General features: G+C 42.5%; 1 protein-coding gene across 3 annotated transcripts in view; it reads left to right on the top strand.

The window, feature by feature from the left end:
• Positions 1 to 246: 246 nt before the first annotated feature.
• Positions 247 to 21,992, top strand: part of FBXL5 (F-box and leucine rich repeat protein 5) — a 61,982-nt gene continuing 40,236 nt past the window's right edge. For 2 of the 3 annotated variants that reach the window (XM_061145486.1, XM_061145487.1), the window contains exons 1-2: positions 10,912 to 11,079; positions 19,302 to 19,517. In XM_061145486.1, coding sequence (XP_061001469.1) covers positions 10,996 to 11,079; positions 19,302 to 19,517 — 300 coding nt within the window. In that variant the 5' untranslated portion in view covers positions 10,912 to 10,995. Of the gene's footprint in view, positions 340 to 10,911; positions 11,080 to 19,301; positions 19,518 to 21,992 lie in introns of those variants that run through there. The other variant, XM_061145488.1, reaches the window with a different exon arrangement.

Raw genomic sequence — 21,992 nt, forward strand, 5'->3', positions numbered from 1 at the left:
CTGGTAATATTTTTTGTACTGTGTTTTAGGTTATGAGGAAGGAAACCGAACTGATACTTCTCTAAACACTCACCTCCGCCTGCTTAGGCAGAGATTAAGCAATCACCTGCCAGATGTCATCATTACAATGAATGCAAACCTGACAATTTACAAGAAGCTTATCATTCCTTTCCATTCCAGAAACTGGTTATACTTTCCCTCATTACATGTTGAAAACAGCTGAAGCAAGTTGCCCATGATACTAGTCACCACCTTTCCCTCGGGCCATACACACTGCACCATCCTGCAAGTCAGCTCATAATAGAGGAGTTGGTGTTGACTTGGCAATATTAAGAATGGGTAAGTGACACACAGGTATGTCTAGGAAATGGAAGGCTCTTATTTCTCTGGAAATTTTGCAAAGAAACTTTATGGACCACTGTGCACATCTTATCTCCATACTCCTACTGATGCCAAAAGCTCGGCTTCTCTGTGCACTGGCGCTGAATTGAATCTTGGAGACAGAGTTCTGAGTGAAGTAGAAAAGTAGCTTTATTGCTTTGCCAGGTAAAGGGGGACACAGTAGGCTAATGCCCTCAAAACTGTGTGGCCCAACTTGGGGAACATAGTGAGAAGTTTTATAGTAATTGTTCAAAGTGGGCATGATCAGCTTGTGCACATCTTTCTAATGAGTTGGTAGCGAGGTTAGTAGGAGTCAACATCATCAACCTTCAGGTCCAACTGGGGTCTACATGCTCATGGCAGCATTCCATTGTCAATTGTTACCTTCTCCCACCTGGAAGGGGTTATAGTATTTGCAAAATAGCTCAAAGGTATTCTTGTGCATGAGGCTTCTCTAGTGGCTCAGTGATAAAGAACACTCCTGCCAATGCAGGAGACATACGTCCCATCCCTGGGTTGGGAAGATTCCCTGGAGAGGGAAATGACAACCCACTCCAATAATCTTGCCTGGGAAATCCCATGGACAGAGGAGCCTATCAGACTACAGGCCATGGAGTCGCAAAAGAGTCGGCTGTGACTTAGCACCTAAACAAAAACAACATTTCATCCCTTGGTGGGGAAATAGGACCTTGCCCCAAGGCTGCTCCTGATTGTTAGTTTCTCCTGGTCTCACATCCTCTCCCTTCCCCAATTAACAACTGTTTGAATCTGCTCTTTGGAACTCAGGGAAGGTCATGGTGGCTGAATGAAGGCTATTTCCTATCAATGAAGAAATAGAAGACATGAAAGGCCTTGTGCCCAGAAGCCCCTTGGGGCCCAGCAGTATCCCTACTGGAGCAAACTATAGTCTTAGCGTTATCTAAACTGTGTCTTTTCCAAAGATAATCTAAGGAACTGAATTACTCTGTATTTAGACACTTACGTAGTTTGTGGTGTGGCCTATATTCTTCCTTGTCACCTTTGGCTCCTGTTCAAAGGTTAATAGCACATGTTAGGTGTTTAGTGTGTTGATGTAAACTGATGACAGAGAACTGTTTTTCAGTGTAAGGTTAAGTACAGGTTCTAGGGTGCGGAAGACAGAGATTAAATTCCTGATTTCCCACTCACTACCTCTATGACCTTGGACAAATAATAACTCTAAACGGTATTTTCTTTTTCCCATCAAGTGGGAAAAATGGTAGAACCTTCCACATGTAGTAGTTGTGAGGATTACACATGACAATTCTCATGTGAAGCACTTAAGTACCTGGGACATGTTAAGACCTCAATGCATTTTAAAAAAATTTATTTATTTATTTGTCTCTACCAGTTCTTAGTTCCGGCACTCAGGATTTAGTTGCAGTGCAGGAACTCAGAGTAGTGGCTTGTGGGATCTAGTTCCCTGACTAGGGATCGAACCTGGGCCCCCTGCATTGGGAGCACAGAGTCTTAGCCAGTGGACCACCAGGGAAGTCCTGACCACAGTGCATCTTTTGTTTTTTGGTTTTTTTTTTAATTGAAGGATAATTGCTTTACAGAATTTTGTTGTTTTCTGTCAAACCTCAACACGAATCAGCCATAGGGATACATATATCCGCTCCCTTTTGAAACTCCTTCCCGTCTCCGTCCCCATCCCACCCCTCTAGGTTGATACAGAGCCCCCGTTTGAGTTTTCTGAGCCAGACAGCAAATTCCCATCAATGCATCTTGATTATTGTTTCCTTCTGTTTACATCCACCTATATCTTTTACCTTTCTTTAATCCTTCCCCCACTCTGAGCTTCCTCATCTTTTAATGTCTGTCCTATCTTTTATGCCTCTTCTCCTCAGCTCTTCTGTTCTCCTGTGCCTTTGTATATGTCCCAGCATTTCTTTTTCTCACTTGTGAGTAAACCTCCTCTAGGGGAGAGAGCTCCACAACTTGAAAAAAAGGCTAAAGAAAGTAGCACCAGCATTCCGATCTGTTGCCTCCTTCTTTGAGTCAAGAATGTGCTCCAGAAATGCAAACTTCAAGTTCCTGAAATGGACACAGACTCACTGTGAGCACAGAGGGCCACCAGACAGGAAAATGCCCAATGTGGGGGCTAACCCCCAACTTTGTAGCAACTAGCTGCACTTTATTACTTGCTTTTTTATTGATTTGTGGCTGCGCTGGGTCTTGGTTGAGGGGCAGGGGCTTTCTCTAGTTGCGGCGAGTGGGGGCTACACTCCAGTTGCGGTGCGGGGGCTTCTCATTGTGGTGGCTGCTCTTCTTGCAGAGCATGGGCTTCAGTGGTTGGGGCTCGAGAGCTTGGTTATGCCATGGTATGTGGGATCTTCCCCTACCAGGATCAAACCCTTGTTCCCTGTACTGGCAGGTAAATTGTTAACCACTCGGGCTTCAGTAGTTGGGGCTCGAGGACTTACTTGCGCCATGGTATGTGGGATCTTCCCCTACCAGGGATCAAACCCTTGTCCCCTGTATTGGCTGGTAGATTCCTAACTAGTGTACCACCAGGGAAGTCCAGGGCAGCCTAGCCTTGGTGAAGAGGGTCCTAAGTCTATGTCCTGTAGGAAGTGCCACAATGGCTTGGTGGTCTAAGGATGAGAACTCAGCTAGAACTCACTGGAATGGTTCCCTAGTGACAGACTGGGAGAGACCCACTCCAGAAGATGGGACCGTGTGGCAGGAGATGCACTCACAGGCCTCCAGCAGAGGTACAGGAAGCATCTATATGTCTGGGTGGTAGAGCAGGACTTCCAAGAAATTGATATACAGCTCTACAATGGTGGATCTAAAGATGATCGATATTAATTAAACTGAAATCTTAAAAAATACCAAACCTTAATTTTGTTTTTCAAATACAAAATTTGGAAACAAATTGGTTGCTAAAATTTCGAGGAAAAAAAGTAGCTCTCCTCTCCTCCAATCAGTCATAGTCCCACCAGCAAAAGCCAGTGCCAACATTTTGATACACAGCATTTCCTTTTATCACCTTTCAAAGTGTAGTGAAGTCGCTCAGTTGTGTCCGACTCTTTGCAACCCCATGGACTTAGCCTCCCAGGTTTCTCCATCCATGGGATTTTTCAGGCAAGAATACTGGAGTGGGTTGCCGTTTCCTTCTCCAATCCCCTTTCAAAAGTATTTTAAAATATAGTTGCTGTAAGATTGTTTGTAATATTGTCATTTCTGTACTCTGACATCAAAAGTAAACATTCTCATTCAAAACACTGGAAAGAACAGAAACATATAGAGGAGGGAGGGAATCATCTGTAACTGTGTCTCTCAGAGGAGACTTAATAAGACTCTGTGCCACTTATTTGCAATCGTTTCTATGCATTTTTAAAAGCCTGGTGTGGATCACGTGCAATTTTGATCATGTTGCTTTCAGTTAACCTTTTATCATACCTATTTCTACAAGGTCATAAAAAACCCGTCCCTTCCCTCAAGGAGGCTTCCATTCTTATTGGAAAAATAGATGTGGACCCAAGGGCAGTGTAATCAGAGTAGTCAGAGGCAGGGCAGATTAGAATATAGTTTTGGGGTAAGCATAAATAGAAGGCGAAAAAGTGGAAGCAGTGATGGGTTTTATTTTCTTGGGCTCCAAAATCACTTTGGTGATGCAGCCATGAAATTAAAAGTCACTTGCTCCTTGGAAGGAAAGCTATGACAAACCTAGACCACATATTAAAAAATAGAGATATCACTTTGCCGACAAAGGTCCATATAGTCAGACCTATGATTTTTCCAATAGTCATGTATGAATGTGAGAGTTGGACCATAAAGGAGGCTGAGTGCCAAAGAATTAATGCCTTCAAACTGTGGTGCTAAAGAAGGCTCTTGAGAGTCCCTTGGACAGTAAGGAGATCAAACCAGTTGACTCTAAAGGATATCAACCCTGAATATTCACTAGAAGCACTGATGCTGAGGTTGAAACTCTTAATACTTTGGTGACCTGACATGAAGAACTGATTCATTGGAAAAGACCTTGATGCTGGGAAAGGATGAGGGCAGGAGAAGAGGGAGATAGAGGATGAGACAGTTAGATAGCATCACCAACTCAATGGACAAGAATCTGAGAATACTCTGGGAGATAGAGGAGAGAGGAGTCTAGCATGACACAGTCCATGGGGGTGCAAAGAGCTGGACACAACTTGGCAACTGACACAACATGAAATGGCTCTACCTGAAACTAGAACTGTTGCTACTGATTATATACAACCAAACATGTTAGTATTTTTATTCATTTAAAATTCTCTTAAAATGCATTATTATTGACAGATTTTTATAACTATAAGGAAAATAGGTGAACATAGCAAAATATTAAAACTGTACCAAAGGGTATGGATATATTTAAAAAACATTTAACTGTTTCTCATCCTAGGAGCCCTGCTTACAACTTTTTCCTGTTTTATTCTAGAAATACATACTATATTAAAAAAAAAACAAAGGAGAACATACTTAACAAAATGTTCTCTCCGTTGTTTTTTCCCTCTTAACTTGGAACACCTTGGTTTCATTCCATAGCAGCAAATATAGATCTATCTTGTACTTTTTAGCAGGTGCATATTTATTTATCTATTGAATCAATGTACCATAATTTATCAACTATCCAGTATTCTATTGAGAGACATCCAGTTGTTTCCCATTATTTTTCTTATTGTGAAAAAGCCTTTACTGTACCTTTTATGACAAGCTTTTCTTTCTGTAGAGTTAGAGGCTGAATTGTGCTCCCTTCAAATTCATATATTGAAGTCCTAACCCTCAGTATCTTGGTGACTGTATTCTGAGATAGGGGCTTTAAAGGGGTGATTAAGTTAAAATGCGGTGGTTAGGGTGGACCTTGGTGCAATCTTACTGGTGTCCTTATTTGAGAAGGAGATTAGGACACAGACGCCAGACACGCACAGGCACAGAGCAAAAGCCACATGAGGACACCACGAGAAAGTGGCCATTTGCAAGCCAAGGAGAGAGGCCTCAGATCAAAGCTGCTGACACCTCCATGTTGGACTTCCAGAACTGTGAGAAAGTTTCTGGTGTTAAGTCTGTGATATTTACTTTTGACCACCCCAGCAAAAGAATACACACAACCACTCATCTCTGTTTAGTGAAAACCAATGGGAAAATAACAATAGCACTTGCTATTTAAGTTAAAAGACAGAAAGTAAAAGCATGCAGCAAAGTGCAGACCTATGTATATTTCATATTCTGGGCTTCATGCGCAAATACAGCATTTGAAAGGAAAATAAAAAGAAAAAAGAAAAAACATAGCATTGGGCCTCACATTTCAACTCAGTGTCTATCTTTTCTTTTAAAAATGCCATCATCCCTGCTAAGAGCTTTACTCCTAAATCAATGAACCTAGCCTGCCATGTGTGTGCGTGTGTGTGTATGTGTGTGTGCACACGCGTGCTTAGTTGCTTATTTTGACTGACAGTAAGGATCAGCTCTGGTACTGAGTTAGGTCTGGGATTCCAACTGTTGGGGGTTGCTGCTGCTGCTGCTAAGTCGCTTCAGTCGTGTCCAACTCTGTGCGACCCCATAGACTCCCCCGTCCCTGGGATTCTCCAGGCAAGAACACTGGAGTGGGTTGCCATTTCCTTCTTTTTTTTTTTTTTGCCATTTCCTTCTCCAATGCATTCACGCACACTAAGTCGCTTTAGTCGTGTTCGACTCTGTGCGACCCCATGGACAGCAGCCCACCAGGCTCCTCTGTCCACAGGATTCTCTAGGCAAGAATACTGGAGTAGGTTGCCATTTCCTTCTCCGTTGGGGTTAGCAAAGGCCTTTCATTGCTTACTTTCACAACGCACGCGCTGCTTGGCGGGAAAAGTGCTGTCATAAACTCAGTTAAACACAGTTAAATATAAATGCCTTTGTATGGACTTTCCCTGACTCGTAATCCTCTCCAGGGCCCTCAAAACCAGGGCTGGAAAACAGTGTTGCTGCCAAACTTGGCTTTCTCTGCCCACCAAATATGAATTTAAAAAAAAATGGAGACAGAGTTTGGAGGAAATAGAAAGGTGGCTTTCTATTTCTAATCTTCAGCTGGTGGAGTGGTTGGGGGCAGGATGGGGTGAGGGGGACACCCTGTGGGCTCCTGCCTAAAGAACTGTGTGTGCCCATGGCCCTTCCACAAGGAGTCCAGAGGCTTATATAAGATTAGGGGGGAGGAACAAAGGTGTCAGGATCTTGTCTTCTTCTTCCTCTTGCATTGTTTCAACAACAGTCACAGGCTGGTGTCAGGTAACCCAGTAATTGAGTCTGGCAGCCTGGTAACCCTGTGGCCCTTTCTATAATGCAAAAAGAGAAAAAATAGGAGAGGTAGTTTGTAAAGGTGAGCCTCAGAAACAGGATGTAATTAGCATAGAATCAAATGGTAACAGGTGTGAAATGTAGCTTCTGCAGACTTAGGGGGCAGAAAAGCAAATTTAGTCACAGATTCCAGATTGTTGTTCAGTCACTAAGTCCTGTCCGATTCTTTACAGCATGCCAGGCTTCCCTGTCCATCACCAACTGTCATTTAACCAACTCATCATCTACCGCCCTCTTCTCCTTGGCCTTCAGTCTTTTCCTAGCATCAGGGTCTTTTCCAGTATGTCGGCTCTCCGAATCAGATGGTCAACGTAACAAAGTAAAAACTAGGAGTGATCAGCCCTGCTTGCTATCTTCTTTGTTCTTAGGAAAGAGGAAAAAAAAAAAAAAAAAAAAACAACCAAAACCAACTCATTCCTCTTTTTTCCTTTTCACTGCAACAATACCAGTAAAGAGGCCTCATGTCATCAGACATTTAGGTCACCGGGGAATGATTTGGCATTTTTTTCCCCCATAGCATGCTGTTCTCAGAGAGAATGAGAAAAGGAAAGGCGTTCCCAGTCCACTGGGCACTTTGCACCGCGCATTTTTGCTGCTCTGTTTTTATGCCTTATCTAGTCCCTTGTTACCTGTGACTTCTCTCTGCCTGTTTCCTCATGTGTAAAATGGAGTTAATACAGCCATAAACTCACTGCTTGAGCCCTCATCAAATTCAGATGTTGAAATCTCCTCACGTGATGTTATGAGGAGATGGTTGTTAGAATTCCTTCACTTTCATATGTCAGAAGAAATCATAAAGGCATGATTAAGCCAATAACCTTGACCTTCATAGCAGTTCCTGATCTGCTGTAGTTGCAGGAACCCATAAAAATGATTCTAGGCTGATCAATGTCTTCTTTCTAGGGCTAAAGTTTAATGTAAATCAATCATGTATTCTGGATATATCTGGTGATTAATTATTACCTTACTCAGCACACGGTGCAAAAGTTAATAGCTTCTTCTGAAAGGAAGAATGACCCACGGGACTTATTACTTTTTTTTTTTTTTATTACTTTCTTTCATTTTATCATCTTAAATTCCCTGAAATGATCAGTCCAATATGGCTGTTACTACTGTTCAGCTAACCACACTGCTTCAGGGTCTAGGTTACAGTGAAACTGTGTGGAATGCCTTTTTTTGTTTGTTTGTTAAACACCTATTCAATGTGCCTGGTTCTAGGCGTATACTGGTGAACAACAGACACAAATTGGTATTTTGAAACAAAATATGGTGAGAATCTGCCTGCAATGCAGGAGACCAGAGTCCGATCTCTGGGTTGGGAAGAGCTGGAGAAGGAAATGTCAATCTACTCCAGTATTCTTTTCTGGAGCATCCCATGGACAGAGGAACCTGGTGGGCTACAGTCCATGGGGTTGCAAAGAGCTGGACACAACTGAGTGACTAACACACAAAATGGGGAAATTACAGAATGCCATGAATTTCCTTCATTCCTTCTTTCTTTATTCAACAAAGATTGAGTACTCAGTGTATGTATGACAGGCATTGTTCTAAGTGCTGAGGATAAAACCATTTGCCTAGTATCATGGAGCTCATTGCTCTGTGTAACTGGTTGACCTGAGGTCTGCGTCCACATTTCGAAACAACTTGAGTGACAGATCAGAATAGGGTAAAGAAACAGAAGGAAAATAAGAAAATGTCTTCTGGGGGATATCAGAAAATATAGACGCAAAGCTGTAGTGAAATAGTAGAGTTTAAAAAAAATGAAGACAGGGGAGAGGATGAGAGAAAGTGAAATAGCTATCAAGGACCTTCTCTATATTCTATTATACAAGAATTGTTCTCATTTCTAAGACAGACTATGTATAAGCCATCATCTCATGTCTTCACATGCAAATGAGGACAGAAGGGTGGTGAGCTCCTTAGGGACTCAGTATTAGGGTTTTACTTTCATGACTTCATCTAATCCTATTACCTCCCAACTGCCCACCTCATAACATCACATGAGGAGTAGGGTTTCAACATTTGAATTTGAGGGGGGCACAAGCATAGAGTTCATGGCTGTGTTAACCCCATTACATATATGAGGAACCTGAGGCACAGAGAAGGTAGGGATGCTTGCTCAAGGTCACACATGCAGTATCCCTCAAACCAGGAATCCAGCTTCAGCGCCAATCTGTGCTCTCAAACACTGCTCATACTGCCTTTCAGTAAGTGGCACATAGTAAGATTAGAAATAAACGAAAGCGTTCTTATGCAAAGTTCTTATATTCTTCTACTCCATCATTTATTGAATATTCATCAAACCCCTATATTGTCTTGGAACTCTGATAGTATGGATGTAAGGGTTGAACAGAACACACCTGGTTCTTGCTCTCCTGGATTTTATAGTCATTAAGCAAATTACAGAACAGGGCTTCCGAGATGGCTCAATGGTAAAGAATCTACCTGCCAATTCAGGAGATGCAGGAGACATGGGTTCAATCCCTGGGTCAGAAAGATCCCTTGTAGGAGGAAATGCTGCCAACCCATTCCAATAATTGCGCCTGAGAAATCCCATGGACAAAGAAGCCCGATGGGCTACAGTCCATGGGGGTCACCAAGAGTTGGAGGTGACTGAACACACACCCCCACACCCCATAACCCCAGGTTTTCAACCTTTCCTGTTTTCACTCCCATTTCTCTGTATGTTCATGAACCCTCCAACCAACCAGCTGTCGACTAAAAAATACAGTCACAACCTGAAAGTAGAGAGTTATTTTATTTGATGGGAGCAGTTAGGACCCAAGCCCAGGAGACAGCATCTCAGTAGCTCAGACAAAACCGCTCCAAGGAGGCAGGAGGGGGGGAGTCAGCCTATATACAAGTTTGCAACAAAGGGAGCAGGCAGTCTGAACATGAAAGATTATTGTGAGATAAGAAAACTCAACTATCAAGTTAGGGAATTTAGCATGCTATGTACGGAAGATGCCAGCCTTTGGGCTCACTGAATTCACCCCTCAGCTATCTGGGGCCAATTCTATTTCCTAGATCATCTTAATGAGTGGCAGCTGCTTCTTGCATCCACCACCCTATTCCATTTTGAGCGCCCTCATTCACGTTGGGATGCCAGAAATCGCTGATGGCCATAAAACATTTCTTATTTATTGACATGGCAGGCAGTATTTTAATTTCACACAGTCCAGGTCTGATCTGGACCCATACCTGGGTCTTCCTAGGTCTCCTGGAGGACTGAGGCCAGGTTGAGTCGACCTGTCCGGAAAAGACTGACCTTTTTCTTGCCAGTGACCTGGTTGCAGTCTCCTTTCTCTCTGAGTCTCAGCTTAAAATAGAGGGATGTGTCCTGCGGTTCTTTCCCCGCAACCGACTTTCTGGGATTATTTACCCTCGAGACTCCCCAGCACCCAGGACCCTTACTGACAACCCTGACCGGGTATCTCTGAGCTTCAAGCGTCTTCCCGCCTTTGATTCCCAGGAGACATTTTCCCTCCCAGGAGTCTTCCTCCACGATTCTGCTCGGCCTTCCGCTCCTGCCTGTCCCTGAGGCGAAGCGTGGTCCCCGCCCAGCCCCCAGCCCCGGGGTTCCCCGCCCGCCCGCCCTCAAGCCCAGGGGCTGCCATTGTCTGGCCTCGGCCTGCTCTCGGTTTTCCCTGAGAGGCGCAAGTTCTGGAACCCCCCAGGCCCGGTTCCCCTCATCGCTGGGGACCCCTGACCGGCGGGCAGGGAGGTCAGCGCTCCGGCCGGGGGGCCGAGCAGGCACCGGGAAAGGCGGGAGGCGAAGAGCGGTTCGTTGGGGGCCGGGGCGCGCCCAGCGCAGGCGCTCAGGCGAACTGGGCGGCCGGGCCGACCGACCGCGGCCCTTTGTACTCGGCGCCTCGGCCTCAAGGCCTGGTGGGCGCAGCGGCCAAGAGGAGCGCCGACAACGCCTCTAAGACGACACTCTCTCCCCTCAGATCGTGTCTTTTCTGTTGCGAAACGTTAACAGGGAAACAAACAGGGGGAAAGACACGGTTTCTTTCTCGGGCAGACGAGGAACGAAAGTGGAGCTCGGAGGTGGAAGCGCGAGCCTCCGCCGCGCGTCGGGTCACGTGGTGCAGCAGGGACCGCATGGCGGCGGCAGCCCGCGCGCGCCCCCGCGCCTCCGCCGGCTGGGCAGCTCGGGCGCGCGCGCCGACGGGGCGGGCGCATGCGCAGGGGGGCGCGCCGCCTCTACCCCGCGGCGAGGGTGTCTATGGAGAGGCGGCGGCCGCGGCTGCTGAGGCGGCGGCGGCTGAGGTGGTGGCGATGGCGCCCTTCCCCGAAGAAGTGGACGTCTTCACCGCCCCGCACTGGCGGATGAAGCAGCTGGTGGGGCTCTACTGCGACAAGGTACCGCGCTGCGGGGCCTCGGGCTCCGGGCAGCGCGCGGGCGGAGGGGAGGCGCGGGCCGGGTCTCCGGGCGGGCCGGGCCTGCGCGGCGCCCTGAGCGTCCAGGGGCCGCGCGCCGCGCGAACCGCCGCCTGCGCAGCTGTCAGCACGGCGCTTTCCCCGGGAGCCCGCGCCCCGCCGGGCTGGCCGCCTCGGACGTGGTCCCGGGAGCTCGCGGCGCGGCCCCCTCCGGGCCGAGGGCCTGGCCACCCGCCGCCCTCGGGGGCGCGCTCCCGCGGCCGCGTCGGGCCTCCCGCCGGGTCCCCCGGGGGAGCGGGGCCCTTTCGCCCCCTGCCGACTCCTGGGGACCCAGGCCGGCCACCTGCGGGCCTCCCCCGCCCGGCGCAGGCCGTCCTCGCAGCTGCACCCCCTCCCCTTTCAGCCTTGTCCCCTCCGCCCTGCCCCGACCGGCTTTGGGGGGGGTCTCCCCGTGCCTCCTTAACTATCACCCATCCATCCTTCTTCTGAACCCCTGACCTGCGTCCTGGCCCCGCAGGCATCTTCTTCCCAACTCGGTCTGCCCATTTTTTTTTTTCCCCCTCTCAGCTTTGCAGGGGCTTGATTTGGGAGAAAGGTTTCTTGGCTTACGAAGCAGAGAACATTCACTCTTTTATTTGCGGTCATTTTTTTTTTCCCCCTTGCAACTTTGATTGTCCAGAGCGTTTACTGGAGGTCGGTTTTGTTATGAGACAGCTATTCTCTGCTGGAATTCTTTACGTGGGCTCAAATAAAAGGGCCTGGGAACAAGTTGGTGGAACTGCGAGAGCCGTTTTGTACTCTCAATAGGTGCAGCCTAAAGCTCAAAAATCATATTTGTGGAGCTATCCCAGGGCTTTTTGCCTATAATTTTCAAACGGTGTTAGGAGTCCGCATTTTTGTCAAACATTTGTGTTGGGGAGAGTCCACCTACGGGTATTCTGAGACGACCTGGCAATCATGCTTTGTGTAGCAGTGAATCAAACAAAAAAGCACTTAAAGACCTCTAATGCTTCAGCGTAGAAGTCAACTTTGATGAACTTTCAGAAATTACAGCACGGTTGAGAGAAGAGAGGTGTTCTTACAGCCCAGTGAGTTGGTTGGAGGATGCCTTCAGTGTTCAGTGCCAGGCCACACTTAAAAAAAGCATCCACAACCATCTTTTTCCTCCCTCCATTTTGAAAATTAAAAATAAACGATTCAGATATAGGTTTAAATACCAGGGTAGTCTAGGATAGTGGTTCTCAACCTTCTTTGCTCGTTAGAATCACCCTGAAGGCTGTTAGAAGTCCCGATGCCCTAACCGCTACAATCAGCATCTCTGAGGGTGGGACCTGGCATCAGGTATTATTTAAAGTCCAGCGTGCAGCCAAGGGTAAGAGTCACTTATCCAGGAGAAACATAATAAGTGGGTAAGTAGTCAGTTAAGTCTATAACTTCGGATTTTTGAGTTAGCCTACTGTAGTGTTTTTACCTGTTTACCTGCTCTGACCTTTGAACTTAGTTATTCTGACAGTATCCTTCAGTTGCAGGAAAGAAAAAAATTGGGGAGGATTTTTAACTTTCTCAAAATTGAAAAGATAAAGTTAATGAGGAAGTAATAAAATTTGAAGTCTTCTATTATAGATTGGGGAGAGGTAGTTCAGGACCACCTGGAATTGTTTTGAAAATTTTGGTGCATTTTTCTGAGGGCTTAATGGCTTTCATCAGATTTCCAAATGATGGTGACCCTCCCTAAATAGTTAAGGATCACAACTTTATTTAGTTACGTGCTAGACTGACCAGCCCTGTGTAAAAAATTTGAAGCAGTCAGTCACTAATATTGTGTGTCATTACCTGGTGATTTGAGAACGTTAGAACAAATTTTGAAAATACAGTGCCCTTTTTAAAAGCACTATTTTAGTCAAATAAGATTCTTGGTAGTTCGATGTCCCTTCTTGAAAGCAGTTTCAATTTGATATAGCAGAAATTAAAATTATCACTAATTTTGAATTGATTAGATTGTTGTATATATTCATCAGGAAGATTAAAAATTCCAATTTTTATGAGCTATGGATCAGAGAACAAGGTGATTTAGGGGGAAAAATGCATAAGAATTCTACATCTGGATTTCTTTTTGATGCAAATAGTTAATTGAAATTTCTCCTAGTATGCCCTTGGGAGCTAGAGGGGAAAAAAGTATTTTACGATGGCTGAATTGTCTCAAAGGACTATACGTTTTTATTCATTTATCACCTGAACTTTTGCCTTTACCATGTTTTGGTTGGATAGACCAGGGGTATCCAACCCAAACAGCATATAGTAAAACCTCACAAAATGAGAACTAGTTTTTGTACTTAATACAAGATATGTTAATTCATGGTATTCTTTATGTTGTCTCTGAATGCTCAGTAATTATAAAGAAGTCAGTTTTATTTTGAATATTGACTTTTCAAGTGTGGTGTATTTTAGAAGCATTCGTTTGTTTATTAGTAACACCCATTATTTATATGTTTAAGCTAGTTGACTTAGAATAATTTATTCTGAAGTTATGAGCCATTTTAAATAGTGCTGCATAGTACCTAATTTAATACTTTGCTCATGAGTTTTCTTTTACATTTATAGAAGGTTTTATGGAAAAGTTTTTCACTCTTGTTATCCAGATAGCAGTCTTTTTAGTTAGGTAAAAGCAGAAATATTTTTGTTCTATAGCTGGGGATGTGTAGGCTTAGATTAGTTAGACCAAGTTTGCATAAGTAGTCAGTGATGGATCCAAATGGAAGCCAAGTCAGGATACTGAGTCCTAGTTTAATTTTCTTTGTATGAAACCAGAATAGTTTCTGAAAAATTTTTTTGTGACAATCTATTATGAAATCTTGCTAATTCGCTCACCTTCCAAATCGGGATGATTTTAGGCAATATTTATATTGGGTCACATCCTTTTTCCAGTTTATTCTAATGCCTCAGGTTTTCCTTAATCCTCAAAACTTAACAGCATTAATTCTGCCAGTGAGCGTGGAGTTTTTCCTGTCAGTTGGGCCTGTAGTAGCTTGTATTGGCCGTTTGAGAAGTTGTTCCTTTTCTTCAGATGGTAGTCTATGGTTTGTGCTTTGTGGAAACCCAGATGACCTATGGTGGGAGCAAAGGGGGCAATATTTGGTCAGCTTTACATTAAAGGGTCAGAAGTGGGCTAACAGCCTGTTTGAATTGATTTCTGAGAGCAAAGTAGGTGGTGGTTGTAAGGATGTGCATGGTACAGAGATTTCCAGACTTATACATTGACCAGCTATAAAAAGTTCAGTTGGCGGAGGCTCTAAGGAGTGCCCAGGTTTTTCAGATAAGAATCTTATGCCATCTATTTTATCATTTTATAAAGATAGGACATCTTAAGACCAAAACCTTAGGGAGAAAACAAGCTCAGAATAATTTGAATAGATTATTTTTTTAAAAAATTGAATGAGTATAGCTTTATGAAGAATATATTTAGTTTTCCTTGTTTTTCTATTTCTCTGCATACCTGTAAAAACTGTTATTGACTGACATTGGGAAGATTGATTTATTGGAGAGAATATTGAATTGAGAGCTAAGGAGGGGAAATAAAAGGGAATTCAACACATTCTTATTATGTGCTTCCTTACTTTTAATCCTCACAAGAGCCCTGTGAGACAAGTATTGACCTTATTTAAAGATGAGGAAACAGACTTAGTGGTTAAGTATTAATAACTTACCAAACTAACTCACTCAGCTGGTAATTAGGGGAGGCTGAATTTTCGTCTTTAGGACTTTTTTTTCCTTTCTGAAGCCCATGGTTTTTTTTTTTTGCGTTAACCCTACTCGTTCTGCTCCTTATTACTAACTACATGATTTTATGCAGAACATTTCATCGGTGGATCATAGGTTTTTCTGTCATTTTGAGCAGATAATTACTAAGGTTTCTTCATTCAGTGTAAATCTGTCTTGATCAAATGAAAGGATTATCTGGCTGAGGAACGAAAAAGTAAAAACTTATTTGGGGTAATGTTATTTGAGTTTTTGTTATTCTGTTTTTCATATCTGTTTTTGAACTTATTACATAGTTTTTTTTAAGTGACACACAACTTCAAATCAGTTTAAAGCCAGTCTGTAAGTATGATTTTACATTGTAGAGTGTCTGAGACAGAAAGTCAGTTATAAATTCTTTGAAAATATAGGAGATACTATGTGCCTGAATGTTGTTATTTTTTCATTTTGTGTATCCTGGTCCTGTGTTAAGTTTGCCATGCATCAGAGGATACAAGCTTACAGGTCACTTTGGAACTTTTATAATCCTACAGTGTTTTTCAGAGTGAGTTCTGTGACCCATTTGTAGGTCCTGGAATCAGTTTTGTGGATGAGAAATAGCATTAAAAACATGAAAGAGAAAAGTAAATGATGAGAGTACATCACAGGTTAGGGAGGGAAGTATTGATTCCTGAAATTTGGTAGAAGTGTATGTGTCTAGATTGGACTGTATTTCGTACTAAGCTCAGTTCAGTCGCTCAGTCGTGTCCGACTCTTTGTGACCCCATGAACTGCAGCATGCCAGGCCTCCTTGTCCATCACCAACTCCCGGAGTCCACCCAAACCCATGTCCATCGAGTCGATGATGCCATCCAACCATCTCATCCTCTGTGGTCCCCTTCTCCTCCTGCCCTCTGGTTAAACATGGTGAAAAAACACTTACTTGGAGCCGTACTTCTCAGCTGCAGCACTGTCACGTTTTGGCCAGATGATGCTTTGTTGTGGAGGCTGTCCTGTGCGTGGTAGGCTGTTTAGTCCTTTCCTGCCATACCCACTAAGATGCAGTAGAGACCTTGTCCATCAGTTCCTTGGGGGCAAAATCAACCCCTTAGTGAGAAGGAGTCCTTTAGACCAAGCATTCTGACAGTTTAATCTGTTGGATCTGAAAAGATGGCTGTATGATGGAGACTAAAATGGTATCTTGTGGGAAGTAAGCAGGTCTCACAAACCCAGAGACTTGGTCTCTGTTTTGTGTCTGCGAGTTGTATGGTTTGGGATAAGTTATTTTCTCTGAGCTTCAGGTTTTTAACCTATAAAATGGTAAATGTAACATCAATTTACTAGGATTGTTCTTAAGAATTAAGTAATACATGAAATTATTTAGTATAGTACCTACCACGTTGTAGGCCTCAGTATGTCCCAGATGTTGTTAGTGTCTGTGTTTATTGTTTTGTTTCAATCAAGTCTCTATGACTGAATAACTTTGCAGAGGCAAGCAATTTTAAAAAATGATTCATATAAATAAATTTTTAAAAAGTTAATTTGTATATGCTCAGGTTATTCTTTTCACTGCACTGACTTTAGATACCTGGTTAAAGACAGTTGCTCTTTTCAAGTGGAGAAAAACTGTTCGGTAGGATAAGGACTTCTAACTTTATTTGGGCTAAATAGCTCAGTTGGTAAAGAATCTCTCTGCAATGCAGGAGACCCGGGTTCAGTTCCTGGGTTGGGAAGATCCCCCTGGAGAAAGAAATGGCAACCCACTACAGTATTCTTTGCCTGGAGAACTCATGGGCAGAGGATCCTGGTGGGCTACAGTCCATGGAGTCACAAGAGTTGGACACAGCTGAGTGACTAACACTTTCACTTTCATTTTTTCATAGGAATAAGGAATAAGAGAAAAACCTAAGTAGGATTATGTATGTTATATTCCTTGTTCTTTAAATATATTAACTTACCTAATTGTCACAAGAGCCTTATTAGGTAGTTAATGTCATCAGGCCTATTTTACTGAGGAAGAAATCGAGTGAGGTACAAAGCTGGCAGAGACGAGTTCACACCTGAGCAGTCTAGCTGCAGTCAGCATCTTTAACCACTCTGCAGGACTGACTCTGTACCACGTAGAGTCCTTTCCTCTAATTTGGCTTCTCAGTCTGTAGCATGACATGGTCTTTACCTGAGCTTGTTACTAAATATGAAAGACTTTCTCAGAGTTCATTGAGGATATATGCGAAGTTTCCTGCATGTCTTTTTTTAAGATGTTATTTTCCATAACTCACATGAGATCATTATTTAGTTTTCTGCTATCCTTTTGTTTTTTAAAAAATTTTTAGTTATCATTAATGCTTTCATTTGTTATACCTCTTATCAATATCTCTACTCACTCATTTTTAATTTCTTTTAATATAATGACACATGATAGTATTTGCTGAGGTTAGCCACTAGTGAATTTTCTTGTAATTTTGTGTGACATTTCTTAGGAGAAAATTTACAACCTTGGATTAACCAACTCTATCCCATTATTTTTGTGTGGCTAAGAAGCTAAGAATGGTTTTTACATTTTTAAGTCGTTGGAAAAAATAAGAATAATATTTTATGACATGCAAAAATTATGTGAAATTTAAATTTTAGTGCCCATAAATATCAATAAAACTTCATTGGAATATGGCTACGGATTCATGTGACTACTTGTGAGCTACAAAAACTGAATTAAATAGTTGCGCTACAAAAACTGAATTAAATAGTTGCTCAGATGGTATGCCCCACAAAACTTAAAATATCTGGCCCTTTACAGAAAAAGTTGCCAGCACCTGTTATAAGTAATTTATTTATTGTGGTTAGTTTGTTATTTTATTTCCCATCACTAGAATGTAAACTTCATAAAGGCAGAGATGTCTGTTTTGTTCACTGAGCTATCCCGACTACCAGAAACAGTGACTGGCTTATAATAGCTACTCATTAAATATTTGAATAAGGTTAAAAAAACGCACATGAATTTTTATAAAAATGAATAATTTTCAAAGTAATGATAGCTAATTATTAAGCACCAATTTAATCTCACAGCAGCTATGTGAAGTACAGGTAGTTTTATTATTCCCATTTAACACCGAGAAGAAACTAAGACATTGGCGAAAAATAGCTTGCCCAGAGTTACTGAGCTTAATAGACAAGTAGAAGGGAACCACCCCTAGAGAATCTGATGCTAACATCTGTTTTTTTGTAAATGACCCTTATGCCTCATTCCTCTGCCTTTCACAGAAAATCCTTGGTTAAATTATATAGTGGAATAGTCTTACTTTAGGAGTCTTGTCATCTTTCTGATGCTGCGTCATGAGCCTGGTCTTCTTGCCCAAAACAGGCAATTAAGACACCATGGATTCTTCTCTATTTTCAGAATACTAGATCAGACTTGGCAGAACAAGTCTAGGAAGTATGGTGTTTGTAGCTTCTTCTTCATTTACTCTGTGTTGTTTTTAAGCTAATCAGATTTTCACTTTTAAAATGGGTTTTGAAATTGGAATTGACATCATAGAAGATGCATTGAATGTGACAGTGGAGATAACAGAAGGTTTGAATATTACTTTGAACTTCAGCTTGAATCAAGTTTCTTGATAATATGTATGCTTTCAACATGAGAATTTAACTTGACATTAAATGCAGAAAAATAAAATTATATCAGGATCGTCATTTTCTCTTGTTGAATAGAATTAGAGAAAATGACAGTGTATATATTTATGTATATTTTCATTGATTTTAGCCTTTCCTTCAAGAGCATGTACTTTCTTTTGCCCTGATGTACAAGGTTTTCACACTGTACTGCTCAAGTGCTTCCACTCTAGAAAAGTACATGGTTCCTTATATAAACTGCTAAGTGTTGACCGTGGTTTTCTTTAAAAAAAAAAAAAAAAATTAGTTCTCCTAAAATTACCTAATAATGTTCTAATAGCTCAGTACTTTATTTTCTGAACAAATCAGACTCATCGTGATATTAAAGTTAAAACAATTTATAATAGAAAGTTTTTGAATTTCTTATATTGTAAAAGTAGTATAATAGCATATAGGGCATTTGAACAAAGAAAAAAGTGTGTCACTTTATCCTAACACAGCTCCTTTAATGTTTACATATAACTCTGTGAAGTATCTGTGTTTACTATATGGAATTTAGTATATGGAATATAGAGTAATGGAATTTTAGGTTTTGAGGAAGTGTGGTTTAATCTCATATTTAAAGAAACTGTGTGATTTGTTGGTGTATATATGCTTTCCTTCAGAAATCAACATCTTCCCTACCTGGGGCACTTTTTATTATACCATTAAAACTTATAATTTAGGAATTTCCTTTTCTACTTTAACAAAGTGTAAGGGAGGTGTTTTGCTCTGTACAAAACTAAATAGGAATGCATTTGAATATTTCCTTTTGATGCATATTTGTATGTACTTATTATGCCTTCTTTTTAAATTTTTTCCAGCTTTCTAAAACCAACTTTTCCAACAACAATGATTTCCGTGCTCTTCTGCAGTCTCTGTATGCTACTTTTAAGGAGTTCAAAATGCACGAGCAGATTGAAAATGAATACATTATTGGTTTGCTTCAACAACGCAGCCAGACCATTTATAATGTACATTCTGACAATAAACTCTCTGAGATGCTTAGCCTCTTTGAAAAGGGTCTGAAGAATGTTAAGGTGAGTTGTACAAATGGATATTTATCACAGCTTGTGCCATCTTCTGATATATCATTGGCAAAACTTGTTAGTGTTTCATAGCAAATAATGTTGTGTTAAAAAAACATGACACTTGTTAAAGACAGTAAGGAAGACTCTTTTCAGGGGATTACTGCAGTGGAGTTTTGCAGTCAGGGAGAGAGATTGGACTGAACTCAGAATATGACAAGGACCAGTGGGGAAAGCCAGAGAACCGGCTAAGGGTCAGGAAAATTACTAAGAGGAAGCATCAAGGTTGGGAGATTCCTGCTAGACTGACCTTTGTTGCCTTTTGCTGAGAATAGACCAAAGTGGCAAGATATTGAGGATGCATAGATACTTGAGGGTTATCAAATGCTGAAGGTGGTGGGAGTAGGGTGGATAAACTGATTCTGGATGATTTTTGCTAAAACTGAAATAACTGGGCCAAGGACAGACCTCAAGGTCAGAGCCTAGTTGAGAAGACTCGGTGGAGCCTGAGAAGACTCTGGTTTAGTGAGCATCTTTGTCACACTTCTTTGTTGTTGGTTAGTCGCTGTTTTGCTACCCTATGGCCAGTAGCCTGCCAGGCTCAGTCCATGGAATTCTCCAGACAAGAGTACTGGAGTGGGTTGCCATACCCTCCTCCAGGGGCTCTTTCTGACCCAGAGATCAAACCTGGGCCTCCTGCTTTACAGGCAGAGTCTTTATCACTGAGCCACTAGGAAAGCCCGGATAGATGCAGTTACTGGTGACAAAAGGTGAGATGGGCTTCTCTTAGAGCTCAGCTGGTAAAGAGTCCACCTGCAGTGCAGGAGACCTGGGTTCCATTCCTGGGTCCTAAAGATCCCCTGGAGGAGGAAATGGCAACCCACTCCAGTATTCTTGCCTGGGAAATCCCATGGACAGAGGAATCTGACAGGCCATGGGGTTGTACACCACTTAGTGACTAAACCGCCACCAAAGGTAAGATTCTTACTTAGAATGAACAGGGCCATGGGGCTGATTACAAAGAATAATTTTTAATTGTGTAACATAAGATTAAAGATATATTTGGGTATCGTTTAGGATAATTGTGTAGAGAAATTTCTCTATTAATTATATTTATTTATTATAGGGTATTTGAAATTTGATCTTCCTCTGTCCCTCTTTTGGCTTGGTGAAATATGGACTTCAGTTGCAGCTCTGTCAGACCACCACGCACCTTTCATTGATAAGTTTGTATTCTAGGAAGAGTGTTGTGCATCAGGGAAGAGGACGGATTGAAGGGAAAGAAAAGGCTCAAGCAGGATGGTTGTTATAAAAAGAGGATCATAATAGTCTGTAGGAGATTACATAGTAGCCACTTGTAGGGAGGTGGGAGATTGCCTGGGGAGAGGTACTGGGAAGGAAGGTGGTATTTATTAAATGCTTCATTATACTCTGCATTCATATTATGTTCATGTATTGCCTATGCAATGAAATGATTAAGATCAGAACTAAAGTAGTGACTCGCAAAGAGAGAGGGGAGGGAACAGACTTGAGAACAATGTAGGACATGAGGTTGATAAAGGTAGTGCTTGCAAACAGCTTCCCTGCTGGCTCAGTGGTAGAGAATCTGCCTACCTGTACAGGAGGAGCAGGTTCGATCCCTGGGTCAGGAAAACATCCTGGAGGAGGAAATGGCAACCCACTCGAGTATTCTTGCCTGGGAGATCCCATGGACAGAGGGGCCTGGCGGGCTATGTCCACGGCGTCCCGAGAGTTGTTCCCGACTTAGCGACTACTACCATCAGTGCTTGCACATAAAGGGAGGAAAGGAGAGAGAAACAAAATGAAACTGAGAACTGAGCTTGGCTTTCTAGGGAATGTAGATGAGACTTGGGGAATGAAGAGATCCATTATGGACAAGTCGAGTGTGACTTGTTTGTGCAGTCCAGGTGGATGTTGATTAGCAGGAGGAAGCGTTAGTTGGGCTTCATGCTTGGAAGAGTAATTTGGTTTGGAAAAGCAAATTTGAGTATGCTTAGGGAAAATGTGTAAAATCCTGAGAGAATAGGACATTGGGTAGACTGTTAGGAAGCAGTTGACTGTAAATTAGTTCAGAAAGGAGGAGACTAGAGAGGACTCAGCAGGGAATAAAATGTTCCCACATTTTATCAGTTTCACTATTTTGTAAATTCTCCACAGGTAGTGATGGATAAGTTACAGGGAAATGCGATCTTAGTTCATATGGGGAGGAACAGTTTAGCTGTTGTGCAGGATTACAGTGCTTTACTTCAGGCTGGAGCGAGAGCCTTGCCTTCAGAAGTGTTTATGGTGTTCTGCAGGGTCATGGAACAGCTATTCTGGATTGTTTAGTGAAGGATACACTAGGCGACCTTAAAGGGATTTTGTAGTGAATATAGTCCAGTAGACTCTTGTGGACTGCTTAGAGGTATATTAGGAAAATGAGCATATTGAAATGGTATAAATCTATGCATTAGAAATCAGTAGAAG

Source organism: Dama dama, chromosome 6 (genome assembly GCF_033118175.1).
Source record: "Dama dama isolate Ldn47 chromosome 6, ASM3311817v1, whole genome shotgun sequence".
In the NCBI taxonomy this organism is placed as follows: Eukaryota; Metazoa; Chordata; class Mammalia; order Artiodactyla; family Cervidae; genus Dama; species Dama dama.